Genomic DNA, 17,527 nt, shown 5'->3' with positions numbered 1-17,527 from the left:
TCTTGCTCGGTTTGTTGACTATGGGATTTGCTCTCGCCATTGCACAAAGTTTGCATTCAGACATACTGTATTTCAAAATGGGATGCATGTTTGACTAGTTTTCAGTTAGAGAGTAGTCATCAGCAAGGTTAAAAAAGTAAAATGGGCATTTTATTCTCTCTCCCCCCCCAACATCCCTCCTCTTCTTCCTCCACTCCAAAACACAGTCATTGTCTGTCAGCCCTAACTGCAATTTCTGGGGGCGTCAAAGATCGCAGGAAGTTCCTCACAGAATCGCATTAGTCAATGGCAACCGTCTCGAGTGTTTGACAGTGGCGGTGCCGCACCGCTTCCCATTCCGCCTCCTCCCTCAGTCCTTCACCCTCTTCGGATGTTCACATGTCATTGGCCAGCTCCTCAGTTTCTGTGGAGACGTCTCCATTGACCGCAATCTTCATGTTTTCCTCATAGCCTGGGGGCATGAAGGCCAGCGTATAGGGGTAGATCTTATGACACTCCGCTCGGTATGACTCGGCGGTTTCCTTAGCGTCTCCAAGGCTGCCGTCACACAGGCTTTCCAAAACATCTGTACAGATCTGCAAAAATAAAGTATGTTTTAGACCAGGGTTTCCTATTTGGGGGTTCACAAAGAAACTGCAGGGTGTTTTTATACATTAAGGTCATGTAGCCCATTATGTACCTGAATATTTCTGTTGTTCAGTGATTCATCAAGTGCTATAGCCAGTTCCACCGCTTTCTTCTGTGTTGAAGGGTCTAAGTAGAACATCATTTTGGCAGCTAGAAGGAAAACACACAGGTGAACTTAAGTAGCAGTTTTAAAAAAAGCTGTGTGCATATAAAATGCTGAGTATGCGTACCTGCTACTCGATGAGGGATGGAATTGAAGTGCTTGGTAAGGAAGGCCTGGTTGAAGCTCTTAGGATTACTTTCCCCAAACAGCCTGGAGATTTCCTGCTTGAGAACCATGCTGACCGATTCTGCTAGGTCTTTACTTTCAGACACTGTCGGCCAATCAACAGGAACACGTTACCACCCAAATTTACACATGGAGGTGAATATGGTGTCAAAAGAAACATATTAAGACTAAATGTAAAGATAAGATAAAGATGTGCAAAGGCACACTGGGTTCACTCACCTCCTTTAAAGAAGCGCACTAAACACTGGTGAAGCCAAGGGTGGTCTGGGTCTATTGCATAGGCCCTCTTCACTGACTGCAGCATTAACAGGAACTTTTCTGTGAGTAAATTGATGAATTATCATCATCTTTCTATTATTAGACTGTACAAATTAAGATGAGATTGGAGTTCAGTGATGTAAAGCATATACCTTTCCTAAAGTAGATCTCGAAGGCCAGAAGGTGCGTGTCTATCTTATTCTTCACCAGGTTTTTCAAGGGTGTCAAAAACTTTACAGCTTCATCTAATGGGTTCTCCACCTAGAAAATTAAAGAGAAACAGAAATGTATTTCTCCCCACACAATAACAGTCATTGAGTGTCTTCGAATTTCCCCTTGGGTTCCTACTAATGGGTCACGATGTGTTTAGAAGCTTTTCAGATAGAGAATTCCCCACTTTCACAAACATTTCTCTTAAAACAAACACGCACCCTGGCCAGTTTTTCTGGTATAAGTTCCTCTTTAGGTCCACCGATCTCTTCGTCATCATCCTCTTTTTTCTTTTTCTGGTTCTTTAATTGTTTCTCTTTCTCTGCATTCTTTTTTTCTTCCTCCAGCTGTGCTTTCTTCTGTGCTCTCCGTTGCTTATTCCTTAACTTTTTCAGTTCTTTGTCAGTCAGGTTCCCTGTTTAAAAAAAAACGTTAAGCACACTTCCGAAGAAAACACATTAAACATGAATGAGCTTGCTTTGGTGTATAGGAAAACTATGAAAGTTCAAATTCGCAATTCGGACTTTTTTTTCCTCCGAATTGAGAGATATAAACTCGCAATTCTGAGAAATAACGTCAGAATTGTGTGATATAAACTCACAATTGTGAGTTATAAAGTCAGAATTAAGAGTCAAACCCGCATCTCTGAGAAATAAACTCAATTTTGAGACAAACTTGCAATTCTGGGAAATAAACACAATTTTGTGTTATAAAGTCACAATTGGAAGATATAACTTTACAATTCTGAGGAAATTAAAAAAAAAAAAAAATCAGAATTGTACCAAGCAATTCTGAAAAAAAGGTCAGAATTGTAAGAGAAAAGTCACAATTACCTGATTTTATTTTTATTCAGTAGTGGAAACACGTTTTCACAGAAAACACTTTACTACCATGAAATAAATTAATTGCGAGTTTCTCACCAAATATAAACTCAGAATTATGAGTTTTTACTTTGCAATTTTTACTTTTTACTGATGATCTCACAATTTATTGTTTTTTGTTTTCATCACAGAAAAAAGGCAAATGTGAAATCATTTTAAAAATGAATTAAAAAAAAAAAAAAAAAGTAAAAACTGAGAGATTTATAACACAATTCTGACTTTAAATCTCGCAATTCAGAGTTTTTTCACAATTCTGACTATTTTTTTCTACATCCCAAAATTGTGTCTCTTCTTTTCGTTGCAGTATTGTGAGGACAGAAAAAGGTCAGAATAGGGAGATGAAAAAGTTGTAATTACCTTGGTAAAAAAAGTCAGAATTGTGAGATGAATCAGTCAAAATTAGCTTTATTTTTTATTTGAATACAGAAACTGGTTTCTATAGGTTTATGTCATATTACCAGTATCAGCCTGTAGTTCCTTGCTGTCATCCGTTAGCGGGTTATCATGCAGGTTGAGGTAGATTTGGATGGCGGTTTGTGAGGCTTTGAAGTAGAATGGGTGCATACGTAACACGTCCTCCAGTTTAAGCAGGTCCACGTAGGAACGCAGCGTCATCTTCCGCATGCAGTACGTATGGAAGTCAAACTGGTCATCTGTTATCTCTACAAAGTGCTGTAATGAACAAATGCGACAGGGAGGCAATCAGACGAGGAGGTAAATTCAGCACACAAATACCATAATATAATGACAAAGCAAAGACTACTGACCCTTTCAATCTCATGGCATTTTTTGAGTGCTTCTCCATATTTCTTCATAGATTTATAGGCCAGAGCACATTCAGTCTGGAACCACATGCACTGCATCTCATTCAGATTCTCTACCGCAGATGCTCCCTCCTGAGAGAGAGAGAGAGAGAGAAACAGAGTGGTTACACCAAAACACCTGTGAATAGATTATGTATTCAAACGTATGCACACACTTCCCTTACCCTTGTGAACTTTGCGCACATTTCCTCAGCCTCCTTGACAAGACCTGCTTTAAGCAGGTACTTGGCGCATTTGGAGTTTATAAAACGGTCTGCTGTGTCCAGGGCCTGAGCTTCATCCATCCAGCGAGCTGCTTCCCGGATATTCCCAGCATGCTGTGTAAAGGGAATACAAACAGAGTCAGAATATGACAATTAAATCACTGAAACCAGCTAATTATTCAAATTCTCTTTTAATTAGCAAGACCATTCAGTGAGAAACAGAATCGCTGCAATCGTTAGCATATTGCAATTGTAATTGTGTGCGATGCATTTTGTACCTTGTATATCTTGGCTTTAATGAGAAAGAGCTCTATCAGAGTAGGTGTGCTCTCAATGGCAGCATTGATGTATTCAAGAGCCATGGTGTGCTGGCCGATCTGGTCATAGTGTTGAGCCAGGAAATACTGCACCCAGAGTAACGTAGTGGGCGGCTCCTCCTTACCATCATCTACATGAAAACATCAAAAGAACCAATCAGGTAATTCCAATCCACTGATACGAAGACGATTCACCACAGCATTACAAGCTTCATATTAATGGGATAGTTCACAAAAAAAAAGAAAAGCTTCTGTATCTGTTATTAATTATTCACTTATGTCGTTCCAAAAATGTAAAACCTTCGTTCATCTTTGGAACACAAATTAAGATATTTTTGATGAAATCCAAGAGCTTTCTGACCCTGCATAGACAGCAACAGAAATGACACATTTAAGGCTCAGAAAGGTAGTAAGGACATTCTTAAAATAGTTCAGTGGTTCAACCTTAATTTTATGAAGCAATGAGAATACTTTCTGCGTGCAAAGAAAACAAAAATAAAGGCTTTATTAAAAAATTTCTTCTCTTCCGTTTTAGTCCTCAACACGTTCATGAGAGTACCATGATGCAGTAGGCAGAACCACAGATGTCAAATGGACTATTGTAACAATGTTCCTACTACCTTTCTGGACCTTGAATGTGCCAGTTGTGTTGCTGTCTATGCAGCATTAGAAAGCTCTCAAATTTCATCAAAAATATCTTACTTTGTGTTCCAAAGACAAACGAAGGTCTTACGAGTTTGGAACAACATGAGGGCCGGTAATTATTAGGTCTGCCCCCTAAAAGTCGACTAACTGTTAGTCAATGAGAAAAGGCTTGGGACCAAAATTTTATTAGTCCACAGGAAATGGCGAAGTCACGCAATCCGTGACGTACAGATCATTAACAGCTGGTCTATGTGGTAATACAGTACTTTGGGTAGATCGTCAAAACACTCACCTATCATTCATTGAACTCAAATATGGCTTTTCATCTAAAATATGTAAGTAGTAGCTACTTTACATGGAAGCTCAATCTATTGTTATAATATTTGGTTCTCTGCACCAATGTCCTTTTACAAGCATTTTCCTGCTTCTTTTAAGATTACTGTGCCGTCAAACTGTTCCTCTTACTTTGCGTAACAATTATAATTAAATTACACACACATAAATACAATACACATCATCCATCCTACTATTTTAACCACATAAATTGTAAATAAGAACAGTTCATAACAGTGTTCTTCAATATCATCTTGGCAAAGTTTGCATTATGTTGACATATTTACACAAAAAAGTGGCATTTAAACTGTAAAGATCAGACTGATTATTAGAGAGCTTGAAAATACAAATTTTAGCTGCTAAATTCTCATTTTGGGATCTTTCTGATTTATATATGGAGCAGAAGGTGCTACACACTGCCAGGAACAACAAATGGTCTGGCAAAATTTCCACATATTTAACTGTTTTTCCACACAAATGTGGGTGTTTACATATTCGTTACTGCTCCGACAATTTTTCAATATGGTATTTTGCCACTAGAGACGAAGTTTTGAGTTCTGGGAGTTATAGTACAGGCATTTAATTTCAAAACATAAACCAAATTTGAATGCTTATGATCCAATACTTTAAATACGAAAAAAGGTAAAATCATAGGATAAAGTAGTTAACATACCATCTGGGCTGAACATTCGACAGCTCCGTAACGACGTTTCAAAACCAACAACTAACTCTTCAATTATTGACACCTGCAATTTAAACAAAATGTGAAAAACACACCAGGATGTAAACCCTAGACATTATGTTCTGTGTGATCAGACTATGTCCTCACCTTCTCTTTGTCCTGATAGAGAGATCGGAGTGTGGTGAAGACGGGAGGACAGCCCTTACTGAAGTTCATTCTTAAATACCTATCCAGACATTCCCGAAACTTATCGCCTGCGCAATACAGAAACAATTTCCTTCAACATACATACGTACAACTTGCAAAAGAAGCTGATGTGTTAGACTAGAGGAGTAAATGCCTACCAGACAGGAAGCTGAGGGGTAATCTGCGAGGCACGAGGCCTTTAGGGTATTTCTCCCAGGCCTCCTCATAGATCTTCAGCTTCTCTTCTGTACTTGCTGAAAAAACACCAGAAAGGTTGTGTTTTCTTAAACTGTGTATAAGATGAGAGATTTAAAAAAATATGTCGACAAATAATTTTGTGTATACCAGGCTTAAGGGCTTTTTCCAGGCCATGGTAATAAGACCAATTTTCAGGATTTCTCTCCTGTAGTCGTCTGTACACATCTGCCGCCTCCTCATAACGTTCCAGATTCAACAGCAGCTCTCCTAGACATCCACAACACGAGGAAAGAAAATAAAAACACAGAATTTTCCATGGGACCACAAACAGGAAGTCAGTCTGCTCGACAAGCAAAATGTGAATAGGAAAAACTGCATAATAGACAAAATAAGATAAAAGCAGAAGGAGGGGAAAAAAAGTAAAAGTGTTGATGAGGAAGAAAGAAATGCACTGATGTACCTTTGGTTTCCTCCACAGCCAGTTTATCACAGATCTGTTTCTCGTAGGTGGTGAGATGTTCCAGAGCTTCTCTCAAGAGTCCCGCCTCTCTCAGGACCTGATTCTGATACAGCAGCAGCTCACTGTACTCATAATCTACCTTGTCAGGGGACGTCTGAAAAATCAACATTGATAAACATCATAAAAAACAAATACAGAAAGGATATGCTGTGTGAACTAATCTCACTATAAAACAGTTAGGAATCTTTTTTTTTTTAGTCTGCCAACTGGCAGTTTCCTGTTGTGCTAGAAACCAATGAGAGGAAGTAAGCGTCTTATCTTGGACGCCACAACAACCGTGTGCCATTGTGTTGCCTGTTGACCTGGAGTGGCAGGTTGACGTCTTCACAATACCTCATTAACCACTCCTGTTACCTCTGCCCCTGTTCTTTAAGTTCTATTTCAAGCTAGTAGGCATATAAAAAGTAAAAGTACTTTGGTGCTAAGTTGAACATTTTTTACATGCTCTGTTAAGAGTGCTTGCATCTCGATACAATGCAGATGTGAGTTTAAATCTCTCTTCACTTTCCTATCAAATCATATAATAAAAAAATTTACCCTTAATACTAGTTAATATTATTGGATAGAAAAAAACTGTCAAATGCCAATTATTTTACTGGCTCTGTACTTTGTACTGAAAGACCTGAAATGAAAAATATGCTTAGGTATTTGTAAAGTAATTGTTATTGTTAACTACACCAAAAATGTATTTAATTGAAATAAAGCTGATATAAAATAAAATAAAAACAGTAAATGAAAATTTGAAATGTAGCTTTGGTTACTAAGTGAAACAAATTTAAGTACTAAACTTACTGAAACAAAAATAAATTTAATATAAAAATAAAAATTACAAAATAAAAATAAAATAAAAGAGAAAAATATAAATTAAAATTAAATCTGAAAATATACAAATAATTGAAAATATTAATAGATATTTGTAAAATTGTATGAATAAAACTTAAATTCTTGTACATAACATTGTTTTCATTTAATTTGTCAAGTCTTTTTTTTTTTATTTGACCCTGGACCACAAAACCAGTTATAAGTAACATTAGTATATTTGTAGCAATAGCCAATACTCAATTGAGTCAGAATTATCGATTTATTTATTTTGTCAAAAATCATTAGGATATTAAGTAAAGATCATGTTCCATGAAAATATTTAGTACATTTTCTACCTTAAATACATTAAAACTTAATTTTTAATTAGTAATATGCATAGCTAAGAATGATTTTCTCAATATTTTGATTTTTTTTTTGCACCCACAGATTCCAGATTTTCAAATAGTGGTATCTCTGCCAAATATTGTGCTCTCCTAACAAACCATACAGTGGAAAGCTTATTTATTCATTAGCTTTCAGATGATGTATATATCTCAATTTCAAAAAATGTACCCTTATGACTGGTTTTGTGATCCAGGGTCACAAATAAGGCTATTCACAATCCATGCCATTTCAAAGCATACTGATCCAATAAAATTACATGTGTTCATTTGCATACTTGTTTTCACTATTAAAAATTGGGGTTTACAATGTGTTCACTGGTACGGCCATAAACTAATAACATTTTCATATTAAGACAACTCTACAAGTTTAAGAACACTATTCTTATTGTGGCTATCTTTCCTGTCTGCATTTACCTGTTGTGTTTTTCTAAACTCCTCAATGATTTTGGCTGCCATCTCATAATCCTCTAAGAGGTGATATGCAATGGCATAACCAATCCATGACGCTCGCTGGGCCGGCCGCAACTGCAGCAGCTGATACCGAGTCTCCTATAAAAAAAATAAATAAATAAAAAAAGTCAATACAATCAGAACCGGGATTTCTCTGGTGTTAGGTTTTAAAAGGCTTTAAAAAGGCTTTTAAAAGGTTTACGTTCTTGGTGAATGCAAATTAGATCCCTTTCAAAATAATGTAACAAAGTACCATTTAAAACTACAGAAAACAACAGTGGCGTCATATTGCACAAAGCCCAAATCTGAAAGGCTTTTATTTCAGTGGTAAAAGTAGGTATCAGAGTAGCCTGAGGGTATGAATCATTAAACACCCACTTTATCATACCGCAGAAGACAAAGAAATAAAGACACGAGAGGAGGAGAAACAAGCAAGTGCAAAACACAGGAAATGGACATTGCTGAGTCATGGCCTCCATATTTGTTCCAACATACACACACATCCTTTGTGTTTCACCTCAGCACTATGCATTAATATGTGGCTGTTAATTAAATTAATGCAATAAATATTATATTGTTTTAAATAACATTTTACATATTAAAAGTATATTGAAATATATTGTGAAATATTACCGTTTAAGATAGCTTTTCACTTTTGTATTTTATTCCTGTGATGGCAAATCTGAATTTTCAGCAGCCATTATTCCAGTTTTCAGTGTCATATGATTCTTCAAAAATCATTATATGATGATTTAGTGCTCAAGAAACATTTTTAGACATATTTAAAAAATAAATAAATAAATACATAAAAATTGTGTTGATTTAAACAACGCACAAAATTTTGATATCAAACTCTGAATTGAACATATTTGAACTAAAAACAGGCAAGTTAAACATTTAATAATAAAATTAGAACAAATAAATCCAGAGCAAAAGCACAAATAAACACAGCAGAATAAATATACAAATATATATTTACAAATATAAAAGAGTTACAAGTTTTTCAGATAGGTCTACAATTAGTATTCAGGTCCAGAAATATTACAGAAATTGAATTAAGCAATCAACACTGGATAGTCTCTATAAATCTCTATAAATAAATACAGATTTATCCTTACATTTAAAGTTAGAAAAGTTATTGGGTTCAGAGCAGTGAGTGATTTTCTCTTTGTCTTTAAGACTGAATGCATGGATCCAATATACTGTTTGCATTCACTTATGAGAGTACTCACCAAGATGGACATTTTCACATAGTTTTTGCGCATCTGAATGTTTAACCAACACAAACTGCAAAAAATAACTCAATCCGGTATTCGTGAGCTATCGTAGAGGCGGCTGTGCGTGTGTGCATTTTAGGTGTGAAAGATCAGAAAACAGTATGCACGTGAATTGTTACCTCTTGAAAAGGGAAGAGTTGGTAGCGCTGAATCACTCACGCTGTTTGTGAAATTACAGTCTCACAGAAAGTTTTCAAAATACTGATTTGATCTGATAATCTGTGTGGATTCATTTACTCATTCAACCTGCATGCTTTAGTGGATAAATGTGGATACATTTCCTGCATTATAAATGTGGAAAGTGTGGGAATTAGTAAAATTATGCACAATATCCACAATCCTACACTGAAATTCAAGCCCTGATAAACGGCTTTACTGTCACTTTTAAATACCTGAATTCATCTACGCTAATTTATTTTTTAAAAAAAAAAAATCATACTAAACTCAATTAAGAACTATTTTAAAACCTTTTGAACAGTACTCTGATTTAACAAATAAAATGAAATGTACTCATAAACATACCCTGTAACCCTCCAGGTCTCTCATCTGGATCTGCAGGAGGGAGAGATCTCGAAGGATCTGCAAGTTGTCTTTGTCCCATTTCAGTGCGTTTCTGTAGCACTTAATAGCCTCGTCATACTTCTTGTCAGACCTCTGGAGCAAACCGTACACGTGCCAGCCTGAAAATGTCACGTTAAGGACAGCAGGGGAACTTCGCTAAAACACTACAGAGCTGATGACAGTACAACACTGTGCTCAGGACAATCACTAAAAATTTACAAAGCCAGAGACATTTTAGGGCGCCCTAAATATAAAGATCCCCCACGCAAGATATATTAAGACAGCTATATAGTGTAATTCATACTATGGGGAAGACAGAGTGATTGTAAGCAAAAAAAAATAGCAAGAAAATATTTAGTATCAAGCTGACCTAAGTCTGTCTTCAGTCTACCCACACTTAAACATTTTCAGTTCAAATAAACTTTTAAAGCATTTTAAAAACTGGTAGTGTCGTCTAATGAAAAAACGACCAATAAAAGCATGAAGTGATTTATTATATGGTATTTGTCTCTGTAAAACATGAATCTCTAGGATGTGAAGCATTTGACTGGCAGCGAGAAACAGTGCACTGTGTGTTTGGCTCTCTAAACAGTTCATGGTGTCACTGCACATTATAGTCAGACACAGGGTAGGAATCTTGGCTGGGGTCCATCACCCCCACCGGCCACGACAGGCTTCAAATTGAGACAAATACTCAAGTGTTAATTCTGCTGCTGTGAACATGAGGAAAGAAACTCATTCCAACCGCTCCAACACATGGGCCATTATCATACTACTGTGTATGAATGTCAAACTGAATGCTTTCAAATATATGTTGGTCTCTATACCCAAGGATACAGACGTGGCTCTTCAGGTCATTTCGGAGTCCTCTGCGAACAAGTTCATAGGCTTCTTCTTTCTTCCCCAGGCAGTTCAGGGTCAAGCCTTTCATCGCCAGCGTCTCTGTAAAGACAGTAGCTTTTAACCCAATAAGCCTTTGCAAACTTACATGAGCTACATTAAAAAAAAAAAAAAAAATGAATGCATATGGAGTGAATATTAAGTTAAATTCAATTAATTTAGATTTGTGTCCATGTTTTTCACATTGAATTGTATACACAATGAAATATACAGTTAAAGTCAAAAGTTCACATACACCTTGCTGGATCTGCAAAATGTTATTTGACCAAAATAAGAGGGATCATACAAAATGCATGTTATGTTTTATTTAGTACGGACCTGAATAAGATATTTCACATGAAATATAATTGACATTTAGTCCACAAGAGAAAAATAGTTGAATTTATAAAAATGACGCCGTTTAAAAGTTTACATACGCTTGATTCTTAATACTGTGTTGTTACCTGAATGATCCACAGCTGTGTTTTTTGTTTAGTGATAGTTGTTCATGAGTCCCTGTTTGCCCTGAACAGTTAAACAGGCAGCTGTTCTTAAGGAAAAGCCTTCAGGTTCCACAAATTCTTTGGTTTTTCAGCATTTTTGTGTACTTGAACCCTTTCCAACAATGATGGTATGATTTTGAGATCCATCTTTTCACACTGAGGACAACTAAGGGACTCAAATGCAACTATCACAGAACGTTCAAGCACTCACTGAGAACCCAGAAGGAAAAAACGATGCATTAGTAGCCGTGGAACGAGTTCAAATACACAAAAATGCTGAAAACCCAAAGAATTAGTGGGACCTGAAACAAGGGACTCATGAACAGCTATCACTAAACAAAACAAAAAAAACAATCATGCATTTTGTATGATCCCTTTTATTTTGGTAAAATAATTAACATTTTGCAGATTCTGTAAAGTGTATGTAAACTTTTGGCTTCAACTGTAAGTGTAGTTGTACGTCATAAACACTTACAAGTGAGGTTCTTACCTCCATGTTCTGAGAACTTGGGATTGGAGAGAATCTGTTTGCAGAATTTCAGCCCATTTCTGTACTGTTTGTGTTCATAACATCTCTGAGGACATAAAAAGAGAAAAAAAAAATATTAAAGACAAAACTAAATCAACTAACAGACCGTCCTGTATTTGCATATTTCCGCCCTCAGCCAGTAGTACACTGTCTGGCATTTTCTACGTGCTCAAGCAGCTGTAGCAACAACGTTTCGTAAGCAATGCAGGTGTTTGTAGTTGGATGTGAAAGTGATCATAAGAATCTTAATTTTCTCCAGACATGAGGACGCAGTGGATTTGTTTTGGTTTTGATAGTAACAGCTACTTAATACACAAAAAAAGGAAAAGAGGGGCGGGGTGAGCAGAGCTTATCATTTAAAGAGACATGCACCCAAATGGGTCGCTGTGAACAGAGCCGTTTTTGGCAAGTTAAAAGGGTGTTGTTTTACACGACCATCGAGTATTTTGCAGACATTTCATTTCATTTTCAACTTATGGAAAATGGGCATCCCCTTTAAACTGAGGAAATTTCACATCTTAAAGTTGGGACGGGTGCAACCTAAAGACAGAAAAGAAACAGCTGATAATACTGATATAGTCAAATTATTCTGGTTCACAATTAAGTGTCCTAGTAAAAAAAAAAAAAAAAAAAATAAGCAATGGATGCAATCCTCTACAGAAAAATTAATCTTGTGATTTTTATATTTAAAGTATTATTTTAACCTCTTCTGTGTGCGGATCCTCAGCTTTTCTTTTGGTTAGCACTTACTAAAGCGCTGGCAGGCTAACCTTGTGTGATTGTGTGCTAGATATACACACACTTGCTCACAGTGTCCCCTGCAAACACTGTAAATGATGGTAATTTACTCTGAGCAGTTCTATTTGGAGCAGCTTCTCTTTCCTCTTTATTACACAGGCCTCTGTTCAGCCAGCAGGTGGTGAGATCACTAACATCACCTCATTCTGTCAGCAAATCTGGAATCTGCTCTTCCACATTCAATACAGCACTACTGAATCAGTGATTTCAGATCAATTCAGGGCATCCTATATACCACAACCTTAAAAATACATAGGCTTTTAACAACATGATATGATTTCAGATGCTAACAACTTTGTTGTACAATAGAACAATGAATTCAAAGAGTACACCTACTCCAACTTCCCATGAAACTGCAAATGATTTAGCTTCTCTTAATAGAAGAAGATTGACATAAGATAATCTACTATAAAACAAAGGAAATTTCAGAAGCAAAGTATGTTTTTACATTATGATGAAATAAATGTATCTTTTTTAATTAAATGCACAGATTAATTTTTGCAAAATAAGATTAAATTATTAAGTAAGTAAATACTCTGTTTTAATTTCATGATGACTTTAATATCCTGTATTCTTATCAGTGGTATTTTAATAATACTGAAATAATACTACAGCTTTTTTAAAATTTTGAATGACCTTTTATTTTTATATTTTCAATTTTCATTTTAATTTTAGTTACTCAGTGAGTGATTTTAATACTGTTCAAGTGTTAATTTCTGTGTAAACACAAAAATTCAAGGAACAGAATTCACATTATTACACACAATAAATGTGTTTTAAAATTTATTGAGCCACAATGAAAGCAATCAAAATCAGCGGATCTCTAATATTTAGTTTATTTAGTTTTTTTATCTAATCTAATGTTTATATTTTATTTTAGGTTCATTTCAATTAACAATTTTGAAATCAATAATTTTAGTTAACAGTAACAAAACTGACTTTTATGTGGCGGCAACATTCAAGATACATTTTTAAAAGCCAGATTTGCTAATGGCACAGAACTGAGGGTCAAAATGTATTAATGTAAAAGAACTGAAACCACTGTCCTTTTTTAATTCTCTGGCATTAGAAAGCAACTCTGTGGCTCCACGTGCGGATGATGATCTTGAGTCCCTCAGACAGTCCTGACCGAGAGGTCAAGGTTTTGTTGGTTAGCATAGCCCCATTAGCGCCTACAGGTTACATATAGACATAACTACACACTTTTAACAGCAAAGAGCATCTTTTTACATTGACCATGAATGTAATGAGAGTTCTAGGGGGTCAGTTCTTCAGTTTTACCATCATCAAAAATCTTTAGACACTGTATCCACTATAACAGAGTTTCTCAGACTCCAAACCGAATATTTACATTTATATTTACATTTATGCATTTGGCAACCACTTAAATCCAAAGCGACTTCAGGCCAATTCACACTGCCGTCTGAAACACACAGAAAACAGCAACAGACATGTTCACTGGGTTGCCTCTGGTCAGCGCTTGTTATTATAGATCAATGTTGAATCTGCATTTGTCAGGTCTTGGAACATCTGAGAAGTTCCACACAGTAATTTACTGACTGTCGCAATGTGATTTGACCTTTACAGCGCATTCAAGGTACTCATATCACTACAAGTACAACTTTTCTAAGTAGCTGACAGGATAAAAGCTGGACATGCATGAGGATGAAGATTAAAGTCAGGTGTGTATAACAAAACAAACCAGCAGCTTGTCCTAGCTTAAATGTGACATATCATAAAAAAGTACTATAATATCATAAAATAAGTGCTATACCCCATGCAACCCAAAAAATGCGAAAGAGGAAAACCTAGTAACTTTGTTTTAGTAAGCCTTTCTCTGCAAGCACGTGAAAAAAACAAGCCAGTCAGATTCCCCTCGTCCAATTATGTAGAAAGGGGATCTTATTATAATAATACCATCCCTTAATCTGCACGTTTCTATCTACAGCGGCGTCATTTTGTTTTCGCAAGTGACAACGCTATACCACTTCTAACACCATAGCGAAAGTTCAAGCAAAGCATGACAAAGGTCTCTGGCTGCAGAGACAAGCACAGAACACTATTTAGAGTCCCAGCCTCAAAGCAGACAAGGGAGCAGTGGATTTATTGATTTACTTACTGTATATAACGCTGCTGCCATACACATCTAATACAAACATGCAATTACTTTTCCAGCCGTCTACCTTCACAGACATAGCCGAATGTTTTTGTGTGTGTTTTTAACATAAACGTGTGAGTATTTGACAGTTTAAGCTCACTAAGACGTGAAAGAGTTAACTTAGTACCGTGTGACAGCCGCTTTCTGCGTGTGTGCAATCAGAAAACCCTTTATCAGAAGTTTATGTACAATCTATCAAAGTCGACTAATGACAGAACAAAAATCAAAATTCAACTCACGTAGTGATCCAGGTTCAAATAATTTTTCAAACTGACTCATTTAACACTATGTTGAATTAATATAAACTAAACTGCATAAATTGTAATGCACGTGTTATTTACATAGTCAGTGTGATACATAGACCTATATCAGCATCGGCCATCAAAAAAAATCCATAATAGTCTACCACAACTTTAACGTTCAGCTAAATCATTCAGTGTATTCATGATGACAACGTGATTAATTATACAGATGAGATGTACTTACTAACCATAAAAGCTCATATATGGTATAAATAGTTTTAAATTATAAAAAAAAACTTCTACTTCTGTGTGAAAATTCTGCAGTTTTGTATTTTTGCATTTTGAATACATAATTTAAGAAGGATAATGCACAAAACAATCTCTTAACACAAAACTTAAACCTCTTAACAGGATTTTTTTTTTTTAGGGCAGCTACAATTAATACATATCAGTTCCACCAAATTAGCAATTAAGTGTCACTGGTTTTGGCTACAATTGAATACAAAAAAAAAAAAAAATGCATCCTCCTGCAAAATCCTGTGACACTTGTCTGCTTTTACACAGACATTATGGAAGCGCTGAAAGTTTTGGTTAAGTTTGTGGTTTGTAGGCCCATCATGCTGTCAGTGTCAACTCTCATGCAATGTATGCCCATCTCAAATTACTGCCCACATCCGAATCTAATATATAAAGGTCTGCAATTAGACAAAGCTAATCAAATTAGTTCAAATTAGTCTTATGAAACAAAGTAGACAAAATGCAGCTAACACAATTAATCATTTGCTTTATGAGTCCTGGCTGTGTCAAATGTCAAAATCTTTATTCAGGTTAGCAGTTTCAATGATCATACTTAAGTTAAGTGAACAGACCGCACAATTTGACAGTGAATTAACCGTGTATAAACTCGTCGAGTGTTTGTAGTTTGAAGTTGAGCATCACTAAACTTCCAGGGTTTCCTTCAGCAAACACCACAAACATGTTAATCACTTCCTATCTTCTCAAACAACTCTGGAACTAAATCAAAACTCGTCTGGAAATGTAATTTTCAGAGAGACATCCTGGGAATCTTTAAAAGGGGTTTGCTGGATGAACAGGCCAAAGACTGATTTCAGCCACTCACATACAACAAAGCAGCTTGGCCGTGTAAACACAGTGCTAATGCCGTTTAAAATCAAATAAACAAAGCCCACAAGTCTCGTATGCTTTTATCCATCCACTGACAGCCTCTTTCCAACAGCATTGTGTCTGTATGTTCAGCTACATCAACTGACAGCTAGCAGCTAACAGGCTAAAAGCTAACCTCCATTTGACAGAAAGTGACTCTTGATTGTTCAGTTGTGCACGCACTGAAAAGTGCTGCATGAACAGCTCTCCAGCGAGCATTAGCAGCTCTCAATCACACTCATGACGGTAGCCTGCAAGCTTTATTTGGAAGATGGATGTTGTTGCACTGAAACATTAGCACTCACCAGGATCCTCTTGAACAGAGCGTTTTCTTTGGGAGGCAGAGTGACTGTCGGCATCCTTTACTCTCTCTATATCAGCACATGTGAAATGAGTGCGGGTGTGTGAGGCAGCGTCTTCCCAGATTTTTACCCCCTTGTTCTCCGAGTGCTCGTTCGGCTCGATTTAGTGCCCGTGTCGGACTAACTAACCCAGCCCTCACGTGGTGACAGAAAAGCCCCCTTTGAGCCCAAAATGGCCGATGCAGCGCTTCTCCTCCGGGTCAAGCTGTTCTGCTGCTCGTGACGGGCAGCAGGGGGCGCGCCATTTGTAGGTCAAACATTTTTTACTATGAATATATGAACGTTAATATAAACAACAACAATGGAGAAGTATTTCCATTATATAATGAACATAACAAGTATAATTGGTTAATTGGTTGTATGCAAACAATAATTGTTTGCGCTAGATTGTAATAAAACAAAACAAAAGTTGTCCTGTACTGCTTTGTAATATCATAATATACATTTATTGACAAATGTTATGTGTATGTAACTTCCCCAATAATATTAATAAAATAAATTTAGGATAGTGTAATATATACGGCCTATTTATCCTCCTCTATATGAAATTTTATTTAAATGCAACATCATTTCTAGAAAAATCTAAATCCACATTCTCATTCAATACATGTACCAAAGGATAAATCCCTATTATTATTATTATTATTATTATTATTATTATTATTATTATTATATAAGGCTTCTCTGGTGTTAGTAATTTAAAGTTTGTTAGTTATTTTTATGTTTAACATTCATTTGTCACATGGAATCAGGGTAAGATTATTACCCAGACACTTAAAATACCTAAAATGTATATTGATTATATATACCATTACTGAAGCATGTATATGAATGTTTTAATAGTATAGCATCAAACAATGTTAAGTCTTTTTTTTATTAATTAAAAAACAAACTGGTGAATCAGTGCTGTTCTTGCTTGAGTAAGTTATTAGATTGATCTTTTTAAGCAAGTGATGCAGAATTTTATTTTGTGAAAACATACAGAAAAACATAGTGTAATGAAACTGTTTATTTATTCATTTTTAAAATTACACTAGTCAGAGATATAAAGATATAAAGACATAAAAGGTTTGATAAATAAATGGCAGCAGTTGACAGCATCTGTATAATTAGGATACTGCTCTTACTGTGTTTGCCAAATAACGATATAATGCAAGTAGTATGCTAGTATGCGGTTCCGAATTTAGCAAATGACTGGATAAATGAATGGGACTTTTATTTTGGAA

At 35.9% G+C, this 17,527-nt stretch overlaps 1 protein-coding gene across 1 annotated transcript; it reads right to left on the bottom strand.

Annotated features, from left to right (window-relative positions):
* Positions 1-70: 70 nt before the first annotated feature.
* naa15b (N-alpha-acetyltransferase 15, NatA auxiliary subunit b) lies at positions 71-16,488 on the bottom strand. Its single transcript, XM_051100998.1, has 20 exons — positions 16,245-16,488; positions 11,539-11,623; positions 10,504-10,608; positions 9,628-9,785; positions 7,793-7,927; positions 6,114-6,267; positions 5,801-5,920; positions 5,614-5,709; positions 5,417-5,523; positions 5,261-5,333; positions 3,571-3,740; positions 3,254-3,406; positions 3,033-3,161; positions 2,724-2,937; positions 1,606-1,799; positions 1,327-1,435; positions 1,136-1,234; positions 858-1,001; positions 680-777; positions 71-575 (listed from the first exon to the last, which is right to left on the bottom strand). Exons 1-20 carry the CDS (start codon positions 16,296-16,298, stop codon positions 375-377), a joined length of 2,598 nt encoding a protein of 865 aa, XP_050956955.1. The 5' UTR covers positions 16,299-16,488; the 3' UTR covers positions 71-374.
* Between the last annotated feature and the right edge of the window lie 1,039 nt (positions 16,489-17,527).

This window comes from Labeo rohita, unplaced genomic scaffold, assembly GCF_022985175.1.
Source record: "Labeo rohita strain BAU-BD-2019 unplaced genomic scaffold, IGBB_LRoh.1.0 scaffold_119, whole genome shotgun sequence".
Classification (NCBI taxonomy): Eukaryota; Metazoa; Chordata; class Actinopteri; order Cypriniformes; family Cyprinidae; genus Labeo; species Labeo rohita.
This window is presented reverse-complemented; position numbering and strand designations above follow the sequence as displayed.

Coding starts and splice junctions, on each gene's coding strand:
- naa15b (XM_051100998.1), bottom strand. CDS start 16,298: ATGCCGACAGTCACTCTGCCTCCCAAAGAAAACGCTCTGTTCAAGAGG. Junction 10,609..11,538: donor CAAGTTCTCAGAACATGGAG/GTAAGAACCTCA, acceptor CTGTCTTTACAG/AGACGCTGGCGATGAAAGGC. Junction 3,407..3,570: donor TTAAAGCCAAGATATACAAG/GTACAAAATGCA, acceptor CCCTTTACACAG/CATGCTGGGAATATCCGGGA.